This window comes from Netta rufina, assembly GCF_964035555.1.
Source record: "Netta rufina genome assembly, chromosome: 27".
NCBI lineage: Eukaryota > Metazoa > Chordata > Aves > Anseriformes > Anatidae > Netta > Netta rufina.
Genome location: NC_140151.1, coordinates 4147146 through 4159132, shown reverse-complemented (window position 1 = coordinate 4159132; position 11987 = coordinate 4147146). Strand labels below are relative to the sequence as shown.

At 49.7% G+C, this 11987-nt stretch overlaps 1 protein-coding gene across 1 annotated transcript; it reads left to right on the top strand.

The window, feature by feature from the left end:
* Positions 1–2147: 2147 nt before the first annotated feature.
* Positions 2148–11987, top strand: CHMP7 (charged multivesicular body protein 7). The gene is made up of 10 exons (XM_084302143.1): positions 2148–2487; positions 4144–4318; positions 5591–5776; positions 6465–6598; positions 6988–7036; positions 7343–7462; positions 7747–7845; positions 8697–8757; positions 9364–9525; positions 10266–11987. The coding sequence occupies exons 1-10, from the start codon at positions 2198–2200 to the stop codon at positions 10328–10330; spliced, it is 1341 nt and encodes a 446-aa protein (XP_084158269.1). The 5' UTR covers positions 2148–2197; the 3' UTR covers positions 10331–11987.

The window sequence follows — 11987 nt, the reverse complement described above, 5'->3', positions numbered from 1 at the left end:
AGAGGTTGTGAGCCTGGACAACTTTTGCCCAGCTCCAGAGGCCTCCCAACAGTGACGTGAGGAAAAGCAAGAGTCATATCCTGCATCTCTGAGGGCAGAGCAAAGTCCTGCACTGACTTCTCTCTGATTTCTGGATAATCCCTGGTGGCACGGGGTGGCTCCTGCAGCCCAGGGGCTACAGGGTTAAGCTGACGACTGCAGGCATACATGCCACCACGGCTGACTCAGAGCTGGTGAGGAAGGAATTACACGCACACAAACCAAAACAATCCTTCCCTCTGTGCCTCCCAAGGACACCAAACACACCTGGGATGCCTGTAAAGTGCACACACTGGAGGTGGTTTTGGTTTTGTCTCTGTCGTGCAATGGCTGGTTATACCATCAGCTACTCAGCACCCACAAGGGACAAGGCACCCTAGTGCCAAGCTTCCAGACACTGCCTGTTTTTTCCCCTGCTCTGCAGGCACCAAAGCCCACTTGCTCCCATCCTCTGCAGCCCCTGGACACCAGGAGGGAGCTGATGTGACACCCCATGGCAGCAGCAGCCTCTGTAGCCTGAAAAACCCAGGCTCAGTGCAGGAACGGGAGCAGCAGCCTTCTGCCAAAAAAAACAGATCTGTTGCCTTCTTCTGTGGACAAGAAATAGCACATATGGTGAACGCGAAGATATAGAAATACCCAGAACTTGGCAGCGCTGCTTAAGCAACAGCGCTTGCCTCCCCTTCTTTTAGCAACATTGAGCTTTGCTCTGAAAACGTCAGACTTTGCATGAAGAAATCCCTGAGAGCCATGCCTCCCTTCTCTTGCATCCTGATATTTGCATGATACCAGGCTATTGCTCCTGGGCAACCAGGAGAAATGGAAATCATGCATGAGAAGCAGGCAGGAGGAACAAAAATACCAGGTGAAAGGACAAGAAAGCTAACTTCTGTTGATGCTAGATGCAACCCGAGAACCTGCAAAACGGTGCTGCCACCAAACCTCTCACCAGCCCCAGCAAGGTCAGGCTGGGGTAGCTGTGGTGTGCTACAAGCATCCGCCAGGGCTGTGCTGGGAGCACTTTGTGTGTGCTGTTTGTACATTTAAACCCCACAGGAACCACCACCAAGCACCAGCTGTGTGTTCAGAGAGGCCAGGTGCTGGGACGGCCACGCTCACCGCAGCGGCGTGCTACGTCACTGACACAGACCGACACGGTTTTGGGGGTTTAAACGTGTACAGCACAATTTTCCAGAAGTGACCACATAACTGGCTGCTGACAACAACGCAGCGCCCTGCGGGTTCCAGTCTGGTTTAGGGGTGATGCTGTGAGGTGCTGGCTCAGCCACCACGCACCAAACCCTCAGCTGCCTCAGCACAACCCTTTATGGCTATTACCGAGGGCTTGGGACGTGCTGGCGAGCCCCAAAACAACACCAAGCCCCTCAAGGGTGCCATTTGGAGGAGATGAATCCCTAAAATGATTCAGGCGAATCCCCCAGAGAGTGGTCAGGCATTGAAACAGGTTGCGTAGGGAGGTGGTGGTGTAACTGTTTCTGGGGGTGTTTAAGGAGATGTATGTGGTGCTTTAGGGACATGGTTTAGTGGGTGATAGCCTCCCAAAGGTGCCATTTGGAGGAGCTGAGGCAAATCCCCCAAAAAACAGTCAGACATTGAACGGGAGGCACAGAGAAATGGTGGCATCACGGTCACTGGGGGTGTTCAAGGAGATGTATGTAGTGCTTTAGGGACATGGTTTAGTGGGTGATAGCCCCCAAAGGCGCCATTTGGAGGAGCTGAGGCGAATCCCCCAAAAAGCAGTTGGACATTAAATGGGATGCACAGGGAGGGACGTGGTGTCATCGGCGTCCCTGGTGGCATTCAGGGAAACGTACGTGGTGCTTTAGGAACACGGTTTAGTGGGCGACAGTGACAACAAAGCGACAGTTAGACCAAACAATTTTAGAACTTTCCAACCTTAACGATTCCATAACTCCAATTCTCCCCCCCCCCCCCCCCCAACATGGCCGCCATGCCCTGTGAGGGGACGGGAACGGGGACGGAGGGGGGGGGCGGCACCGCGCACGCGCACGCCCGTAGCCGTGCGCGGGGAGGGGGGGGGGGGCGGAGCGGCAGCGCGCATGCGCCCGGCGTTTCCTTAGCAACCAGGCGGGTCCCGGCCGGGCGGAGGCCGCGGCGGAGCCGGGGGCTCGCGTAGATGTGCAGCCCGGGGAGGGCCCCCCCTGGGCCGGCCCCGGCCGGGGACCTGCCCCCGGAGTGGGAGACGGACGACGAGCGTATGGCTTTCCTCTTTTCGGCCTTCAAGCAGAGCCGCGAGGTGAACAGCACCGAGTGGGACAGCAAGATGGCCTTCTGGGTCGGCCTGGTGCTGGCCCGCGGCCGGCGCCGCGGCGCGGTGCGCACCTGCCTGAGGGAGCTGCAGCACGGCTTCGAGAGGAGGGGCAGCGTGCCGCTGGGCCTCGGCACGGTGCTGAGGGAGCTGCTCAGGTACCGGGGGGGGGTGATGGGGGGCAGGGAGCGTGGGGAGGGGGCGTAGGTGGGTTGGGAGGGGGTGGGGGGGGGATTTGAGGCATGCACGCGGCTGTTATGGGGTTTAGGGGACAAGTGGGGGGCTGGAGGGCAGCCAGCCCCCCATTATAGGGCTAAAGGGAACGGTGGGGGGCTGTAGGGCAGTCTGTCCCACTGTTATGGGGCACTAGGGAACAGTGGGGGGCTGTAAGGCAGCCTGTCCCCCTGTTATGGGGCAGTAGGGGGCTATAGGGCAGCCTGCCCCCCCTTTATGGGGCAGTAGGGAGTAGTGGGGGGGCTGTAGGACAGCTTGCTCCTCCCATTATGGGCTTGTAGAGCTGTAGGACAGCCTGCACCTCTGTTATGGGGCAGTAGGGAACAGTGGGGGGCTGTAGGGCAGCCTGTCCCCCTGTTATATGGCACTAGGGAACAATGGGGGGCTGTAGGGCAGCCTGTCCCCTATTTTAGAGCTCATGGAAATAGTGGGGGGCTGCGTGACAACCTGCTCCCTTCATTATGGGGCTTAAGGGAGCAGTGGAGGGCTGTAGGACAGCCGGCCCCACTGTTATGGGGCTTAAGGGAACAGTAGGGGGCTGTAGAGCAGTCTGCCCCATGTTATGGGGTTCAAGGGAATAGTGAGGGGCTAGAGGACAGCCTGGGGGGGCTCTGTGTATAATTTTGAGGGGAGCCCTGCGTGATGGGGGTGCACAGAAAGGGGGGCCTCACTCCTGGAGGTGCGCTTAGCACTGTGGTGGGGAACCTGTAGTGGGGTGCGTAGGAAGAGGGATGCTGGGGATGTTTTCGGGGGGGGGCTGTGGCTGCTTCAGGAGGTTGGTGTTGGAAGGAGAGGAGCTTGAAAGCTGCCGGCTGTATCCCTGGCAGGGAGAGTGCAGCAAGATGCTGGGTAAATGATGGGGCACAGGGAGATGTGAGACAAGGTTTGGTGCTGTTTGTGCCCACAGGTGCTGAGCACTGGGTGTGGGGGAGAGCACGAAGAAGCTTTGTGCCGTGCAAGGCTTTGCAAAGCAGAGGGGAGCGTAGAGAGGTTGCGAGGGAATGTGGGGTTGTGTTGTGGTGGGGGGAGGAGGGAGCTCTGAGCGAGGTAAAGCAGGGCCGGGGGTCAGGAGCTCGGGGCTGTGTCCCACAAGGGACGTGCCTTGGGGAGAGCAGGAGCTGTGAGGGAAAAGCTGTGCTGGGAAGACGTGGGTGCAGGAAGGAGTTCTGTGTTTAATTGGGTTACGTTCCTTGAAACGGTGCTTGTGGAGAGCCGGCAGCAAATGGTGTGTGCTGTCCCCTGAAAATGTTCAAAACCTGCACGGTTTAGCTGAATCTGCACGTGTGTACTGTAACTGCTGTCACATCTAGAGGTTTCACTTCTTTGTTTGCGATTTTTAATGCACAGATGAAGTAGTTTTGAAACTTGCGAGTGGCCTTCCACACCTCATCAGTTCTGGACACATCAGTAACGTGTCGAATTTTAGCTAGAAGCTGTTAGAAAACTCTAGTAGAGTTTTGGATGCACAGCCTGTAGAGCAATGTTTTGATTCGTAGTTCTCCATGCTGCCACTTTTCCCTGCTGCCAGTGGAAGGGATTAAGGCTGACCGTACTCAGTTCTGCCTGTGCCTTTTCTCTAGACGCGGCAAGATGCAGAGGGAGGCAGACTTCATGGCCAGCGTGGACAGCAGCTGGATCTCCTGGGGCGTGGGAGTCTTCATCCTGAAGCCCCTGAAGTGGACTCTCTCGAGTGTGCTGGGCGACAGTAAGGTACCCGAGGAAGAGGAGGTCCTGATTTACGTGGAGCTGCTTCAGGTGAGCGTTGCTGAGAGTTTCCTCAAGGTTATGCATCTCCAGAAAAATCCATGAGGAATTTTTTGCTAGCAAAGAGGGATCAGGACTGAATAGAAGGCCACCATCAGGCTTTTATACACCTAAGGAGTACAAAGGTAGAGAGATGGCTGTGATAACGTGTGGATAAGAAATAGCTTCTATTTCTGTTTGTTGAATGTGAAGACTTATTGCTGGCTTCCAAGCAGTGAGCACAGGCTTGCTGGGCAGTCCAGGAAGCCAAGCAGCGTGCTTTGAGGCCGCTGCATGTCTCAGGTTGGAGTTAGTGCAAGTGTAGTGTGAGAGAAACCTGCAGCCTGAGCCCCTTCTGTAGTAGGCAGAGGGGTGGCAGAAGGCACTGGCTGTCACTCTGATGTGTCACATCTCTGCTGAACTCGCCTTATTAAAGGCTGCTTTCACTTCTCAGTGTTTGCTTTCGATTTCCTTTTTCAGACGTGATTAGAGCTGCTGTTAAATTCCCTCAAACCCCCTTTTTTTGGCACGTTGTTGGTGGTAGACCCGTGGGTTGTGTTGTGAACTCACGCAGCTCATTGTTGCTGTCTAAACGGGGCGCTGCTGTGCTGACCAGCCGAGACCTTGGGACCCTTTCTCAGTGCTACTCATTGCCTGGTAAAATTAGCACCAGGACTTGCTGCTGTTGCCTGCAAGTGGCCTCTTTAGAGACTGGAAGAAATGTGAGAACTCCTTAGATGTGTTCCTTTATTTGTAGTTACTCTGGCAGCATACAGTGCCTGTCGTCTGCAGCGGGGATTCCGCGGTCTTTTCAGAGGGTGTGTGCATGGGAGAGGAGAAAAACTTTAAAAAGGTGTCTGGAAAATCACAGGCCTTGATGTGGAATTTGGGAACTGATGGGAAGAGTTGTTCTCTAGTCTTCTGTGAACTGTAACTCACGCTTGGAACGGGGAAAGCTTTTGTCTTTCCTCTGCAAGTGATGCAAAATGGCACTGAGTACAGTTACAGCGTGGATTAAAAAGTTAGTTTGGGGTTTAAACTGGGTGGGAGGGGAGTTTCAAGAAGTGAGGAGGCCGACTTGCTTCCCGTGTGGCCGTTAGGTCGTTCTGTAGTATTTGCACAGACAACTTGTGCAGTGTAGCTTCGGTTGTGGTGGAAAACTCTTTTATTTTGTATTGCACTAGCTGTGGTGTTTTAGGAGTTCTGTGATTGCTTCTGAATATTACTTGCAACTCATTCTAGAAGTCTAAAACATGATGTGTCCGTCCTGTTGTTTCCTTTCAGGAGAAGGCAGAGGAAGTCTATCGCCTGTACCAGAACTCTGCGCTTTCTTCTCACCCTGTTGTTGCCCTCTCAGAGCTGCGTTCCCTCTGTGCCAGCGTTTGTCCGGATGAAAGGACGTTCTACTTGTTGCTGCTCCAGCTGCAAAAGGAAAAGAGGGTCACAATCCTGGAACAGAATGGAGAGAAGGTACAGGGTAAAGGTGACCGCTTTTGGGTGGTATAATCCCTGTCTTGCATTTCACCTGGCTGGAAGGAATACTTCATTGGCTAAACGTGGGCGTTCTTTGTTTGGAGGAGTCAATTCTGTGGACTCCGACATCATAAAAGTGTGATGGGTTCTTGCTTTCCACCACCAAACATTTGTAATATTACCCATGTAATCTGAGAGCTAACAACTTGGCAGATATTGGAGTTGTCTCCTCTCAGGTTGACTGTTCCCAGGTGCCCAACTGAAATTGTTCCACACCACTGGAATTGATGGTGCAAGGGTTTTCCCAGCTGTCAGTAACTACACAGGCTTTCTTGTCTCTAAGGTGGCATGTTTGCCTGTAGTGTTCTGCACTGTACGGTTTAGTACTGAAGTATTTGAAAGTGTGACGTTGCCGTATGCTGTTCAAAGCACTAGGACAGCTTGAAATCTTCAGGGTGTTCCTCTGAGGCCTTCTGTTTCCGTGCTGACATCCCTTGATCCTGTCTGGTTTAATATCAAATTAAATGGTGACTGGCATGACTCCTTAACTCTGTTACAAGGCTTGAACACAACCAGATATAAAAGCATCTTTTCCTTTTATTAGGATGAAAATATTTCTAGTGCAGGCACAAATTCTGGAGACAAAGCAACTTGAGCATGTATTGTTTATTTTTTTTTTCTTTAGATCGTGAAGTTTGCCCGAGGTCTTCATGCCAAAGTGTCCCCGATGAATGATGTGGACATTGGGGTGTATCAGTTGATGCAGAGCGAACAGCTGCTGTCACAGAAGGTGGAGTCCCTTTCCCAGGAAGCAGAGAAGTAATTTGGGGACGGGTGGCGGGCAGAACTTCCGTATGATACAAAACTTTGTGCTCCTGTGACGTAGTTAAGGATGAAGCTGCCTCCTCCAAGTGCAAGTCATTCTTTCCCACTTAGTAAACGTGGTATTTCCAGTGATGCCCTAGGGCAGGCTTCCTAGTCTTTGTTTCTTGAAAACAACACGTAGTGAGTGGGTGTTGCAAGCTTTGCAAAGATCTGGCGTGCCTTCAAGGGCTACTTGTGAAAAGCAAAAGTGGCTTGAGGGTGGCTGGATCTAAAAGGCAGTGGTACTTGGTCATCAGAGCAAGGTAGTGAGGGTGGCTGCCGGTTTGTAAAAACACTACTGCTTGCAAAGAAATGATCTTCCTTTCCTTGTTGCATCTGTACAGGTGTAAAGAAGATGCCCGGAGTGCTTGTAGAGCTGGCAAAAAGCAATTGGTAAGTGCTGTTCTACTGGGGAGGAACTACAAGTTAAGTGTCTTAGAGCTGGTCCGTAACTACAGGTAACGACCAGGTCTGGTATTGTCTTGTTAAACTCAGATGTGTTTATTTGCTGAGGCCAAAGGTCTCCTTAAGGTGAAGGTATGGATGTATTTGACCAGAGTGATGTGGTGAAGAAAAATGGGAACATCTAGCGTGTAAAACCGGCTGTGAACGTGCCTTCTAGTGTGGGGATTGTTCTTTTATGCTTCCTTTGACTGCTGCCTGGTTTGTGATCCAGGTCTGTGTATCTAATGTCTCCAGGCGCTGAGGTGTCTGAAGTCGAAACGGAGGACAGAGAGGCGCATTGAAGAGCTTCATTCCAAGCTGGATGCAGTGCAAGGGATCTTGGATCGCATATACGCCTCCCAGACTGACCAGATGGTAGCGTTAATATTGTCTTGTGCCTCTCACCTTTGCCTCGTGCTTCTCCTTTGTGCTTTACCTGCTCCTCAGAGCTCATGTGTGAGGGCTGGTGAGATTCTGTTCTCTGCTCTACGAAACAGCAAGTCTGATATTTGGGTACTGCTCTGAATAAACCTGCCTGTGGCTCTGCTTTGTGTGCGCTGATGTTTCCCTGCAAGTCCTGCTTGGATAGTGGGTCTTGAGAGGAGTTTATGCTGCAGGTTTTGTTTTAGTTAATGTGTGCTTCTTTCTCTCCCTTCAAGGTGTTTAATGCCTATCAGGCTGGCGTGGGAGCTCTGAAACTGTCTATGAAGGATGTTACTGTGGAGAAGGCGGAGAACCTGGTGGATCGAATACAAGAGGTACTGAGATAAGAGCACATAGAAATAAGCGAGCAGTGCATGGATGTGCACAGCAGATTTGTCCAGATAATGCTGAGGCATCTGGTGCTGCTTGCTTTCTGTTCTGTATGTCAGCAGAGCAAACAGAGTTGATCTTTTTTAGGTCAGTGAGCAAAAGTATTCAAATAACCAGCTGGGTCTGGTTTTACATAATTGCATTTTCTGCTGGCTAATAGTCACAACTTACGTTAAACTTGCGCACTTTGTGTGCTCTTTGGTAACCAATGTTGTGCAAGCACACAGCTTTCCTAGAAGATATTTAGTGAGATGTATTAAAAAGAAATACAAGGCCAGCTTTTGGAAGCTGGAATGCACCTACGTGCATAAAACAGGGTCTTAAACTGCCTAACCTGTAATCTTCTGCAATTCAGGAAGGAAAATGGAAGTTTTCTGAATTAATGGCGATGAAGAGAGCAATCTGTCTGCGTAAGCTGGTGTAGAAGACAGAAAAGGGTTACTTCTTTAGCAACTTCAGCTCCATGTACTTAAACGTTCCATAGCTGAGATGTTGATCTATAGCTTCCTTCCTTTGCTAGCATAAGCCTCAACGTAAGCATGTTGCTTACATGAAGCAGCTAGAATTGGGAGGATTTTTTTCTGTTTCAAGTTTGTTTCCTCAGGCATGTCACTTGGTCTTGTAGCACTTGCTAAATCATCCTCCCTGTTACTGCTTTTACAACCGGTCGTGTAGTGCCTGCTGCCTTTAAGGCAACTTCTGATTTATTTATTGGTTGCTAGTTCTGCTTTTGGCTACGGTGAGACAGAAGAGCTTGTATTCTATATCAAACTGTGTTGTTGTTTCTTCCCCTCAGCTTTGTGATACTCAAGATGAAGTAGCCCAGACTCTGGCTGGAGCAGGAATCAATGGTCTAGGTATGTTTGGGGGCTTTCATTCTCTGCTCGTGGTCTTGCTGCCATCCCTTCTCTGCTACCTCCCTGTATATGTCCTGGGAGGACAGGCTGTTACTAAAATACCAAGGATGTTGCTACCAGTGCCTTCAGAGGGAATGGTGACTGACAAGGAGTTACAGTCTCTGACAGTGGGTTGTGGGAGAATCAGCATTTGTGCACCTCCAAGTCCATGCAGTCTTTAAGGAGGATTTCACCTCAGAGTTGTGTAGTGTTGATGTAAATTTATTTTTAGAGTGGCTGCTGCTTTGTTTTTCCTTTTTTTTTTTTTTTTTCCTAAGTGGTGTTTTTTTCTTCTAGCCTGTGTTGGTGCTGCAGCTTGTTTGTCTCTGCTGAAATGTTTTCTTACCCTTAGAGGCCTCAGCACAAAGGCTTCTAGAGGAATAGCTTTTCTCTGAGATAAAGACTGAATTTGCACCTTTGGAAGAAGTCCAGGGAGTTCCTTATTATTACTATGAGTAATGAAGTGGGGGGGTGGGCAGTAATAACTCTGTTAAACTCAGACTTCAGTCTGTCTGTGAAGATGGTACATACTTTTGCTAGCAACTGACTGTTTTCTTTACTTGGCAGAGATGGATACCGAGGAACTTGAGAAGGAGCTGGACAGTCTCCTCCAGGACTCGACTAGGGAGCCCGTAGACCTGCCTCCTGTTCCCCAGAAGGTGCTGAATCCAGCCATTTTGGATGCTGAGCTCGAAGCTGAATTGGAAAAGCTCTCTCTTTGTGATGGAGGTACGGATGTCAGCAGGCTATGTTAGCTAGCTGTTACTAGGATCGATGACAGCCTTGCAAAATGAAAGCAGAACTGAAGTCTGAGCCAGAATCTTTCCCACTTCCAGTTATGCAATCGGAGGCAAGCTCTCCTGCTTTCCCTGCCAGGAGCTCAGTGACATTGCCTTTGACTTCCAGGTTCAGTCTTGAAAGAGTTGCCCTCATTGCTAGAGATTGCACCTGGACATTCTGCAATGAGTCGCAGGGCCTTCAACTTTCCCTATCAGGAATCTTGTCCTTGGACTTTTTTTAACTAAACTTGTGTTAGTTTCTTCTTGTTGGTGTTCTTCTGTATCTGGAATGCTTGTGTGATAGGTGTTACGTCTGCTTGTACTGAGCACTAAACTAGTTTTTATTGATTTAGTGAGTGACCAGAATTTATGGAGTTTTCCCTACTCCTGTCTTTAGCAGGGTGGGGGGTAACCAAACTTCAATTTTCCTTTCAGCAGTCTGTTAAAGAGCAATTACACAGCACTGTCCATACAGTTTTCTTCCTCTTTGGGCAGCTGATATTCTCAAATTTCAGAGCAGAAGGCAGCTCAGCATCCTCTGTGAAATATAATCATGGGTTTCCAAGGGAGTGCAGTGCAATACTGGCAGTACTGAGAACCTCCAAAATGGTTTGTTAGTTGTGGACTTGACTGATCCAGTCCCTCCTACTGATGAAAACTGACGTCTTTCTCTTGCGATTTTCTTTATAGATTTGGCACAAAAGACTCCCTCTGCTTCCTCTGAACCCAAAACAGCTCTGGGACTGAATCTCTAAAGACCCAACAGCATCCTGTTGCTGCAGTTTGAGAAGTTGTCTTAAGGTTCCTTAACTAATGACTAAAACTTTGGGACGGAAGGGTAGTAGTCCCCTCTTCTTCGTGAATATCACCTTGCTAAGCAACAGGATCTCCTGCCATGACAATCCACTCTGGAACTGGCCCCAGCTGGTGTTTGTCATCTCTGTGCCAACATCTGCACTGGTCTCAATTTGACTTGTTATCCCAAGTCACCCGTGACATCGAGTCTTCCCTTCTGGGAACGCAGTGAAGATAAACTCTTCAATGTCCATAACAGTGCTGTTTTTTTTTTTTTCTTTGCTGTGGCTGATGTTGAGAATCTGAGTTGCAGCGGTATTGCAGTTGCTCAACATTTGGCTGTTTGTGTGGTTGTTTAAAACACTTGGCACATACCTTACGTCAAGGACAGTACTTATCTGCAACGAGCTTAAGCACCTGTTGGTAGTTCTATCCCTCCCTGTTTGTATTTTGCACGGTTGTGGACAACTAGACACTGTAACTGTTAAATTGTAGGAGATTTTGTTGCTGCACTAGGGGGCAGCAATCGCAAGCACAAGACAAAAATAATTCCTCTTTCTGTAATGACACTAAGGCCTTAAAAGGGAGACCTGCAAAAGATTTTCAATGAAGGAGTTCCTTATGCTGCCGTTGGTGACAAAGGTTTGCAGTCACTAGGAGAAAAATTTTTCTGCTTGCTCTTACTTGGAGTTTGAGCTGTTTGCTATTTTTGTACCTTCCCTGTTCGCAAAACAGCATCAGGATGATCTGCTTTGAGCTCTCACGTGGAGTGATTTGGGGTGGGTGGGGAAGGGATAAATATTTTTTTTCCCCTTTCTGAGTGGACGGTTTCATGTAACAGTCTCATCTTCGCCTTCAGTCTTGATGTTGCAATCCCACAAGATTGTGGGTTACCAGAAAGCCCCCAAACAAAACCCTGTGCGTGTTTCTAATGCAAAAACAAAGCAAAAAGCCACCAAGCACAGCAACTGAAGATGTTTTTAGAGGTTGTCTTTACCCAGTGGAAGTGAAACCGTCATCTTTTGCAGGTCACTTTTTTATTATGTGTATGCACTTAAAAAAAAAAAAAAAAAAAAAAAAAGCAGAAAGCCTGGTACCTAACACAAATAAACAAGTTCCTTTAGGAAGGGAAATGGGCACGGGCTTTCTGCACGCAGAGTCTGTGCAGCAACGTGTTGATCTGTAACCAGTCTTCTCTGCACCTCTCCCTGCCTCAGAATGTATTCCTGTCACCGTTCATCTCCTGGCTTCATCCTGTGCCAAACTCTACTCCTAGAGCCATGTGCGTGGCAGCTTGGGGGAACAGAAAACTGGGGCTGGAGTTTCCGTGCCCTGTTTATTACTGACAAACCAGCTTGAGCCCCAGAGGGCCACGGAAGGAGTTAACTGGTGTCAGCTAGGGTGCTTTGTCACTTCTGTTGGGGAGTACAGACTGCTGCCAGAGATCGTGTGCTGTGGCCAGCTAGCAGTTTACCCCGGCTGCACATGGAATGATGTGAAATGACTTGAAGCTCTGTATTCCTTTCCTTTGTAAAACAAACAGGAGAAAAACCACTGTGTTTTCTGCCTAGATGTAATAAAGGGGAGAGGAGGAACCAGAGTCTCTTGTGGTGCCTC

Excerpts from the sequence above, each read along its gene's own strand:
- CHMP7 (XM_084302143.1), top strand. The coding sequence starts at position 2,198 with ATGTGCAGCCCGGGGAGGGCCCCCCCTGGGCCGGCCCCGGCCGGGGAC. Across the intron at positions 6,599-6,987 it reads CTTTCCCAGGAAGCAGAGAA|GTGTAAAGAAGATGCCCGGA; the intron begins GTAATTTGGGGA and ends GCATCTGTACAG. Across the intron at positions 7,037-7,342 it reads GAGCTGGCAAAAAGCAATTG|GCGCTGAGGTGTCTGAAGTC; the intron begins GTAAGTGCTGTT and ends TAATGTCTCCAG.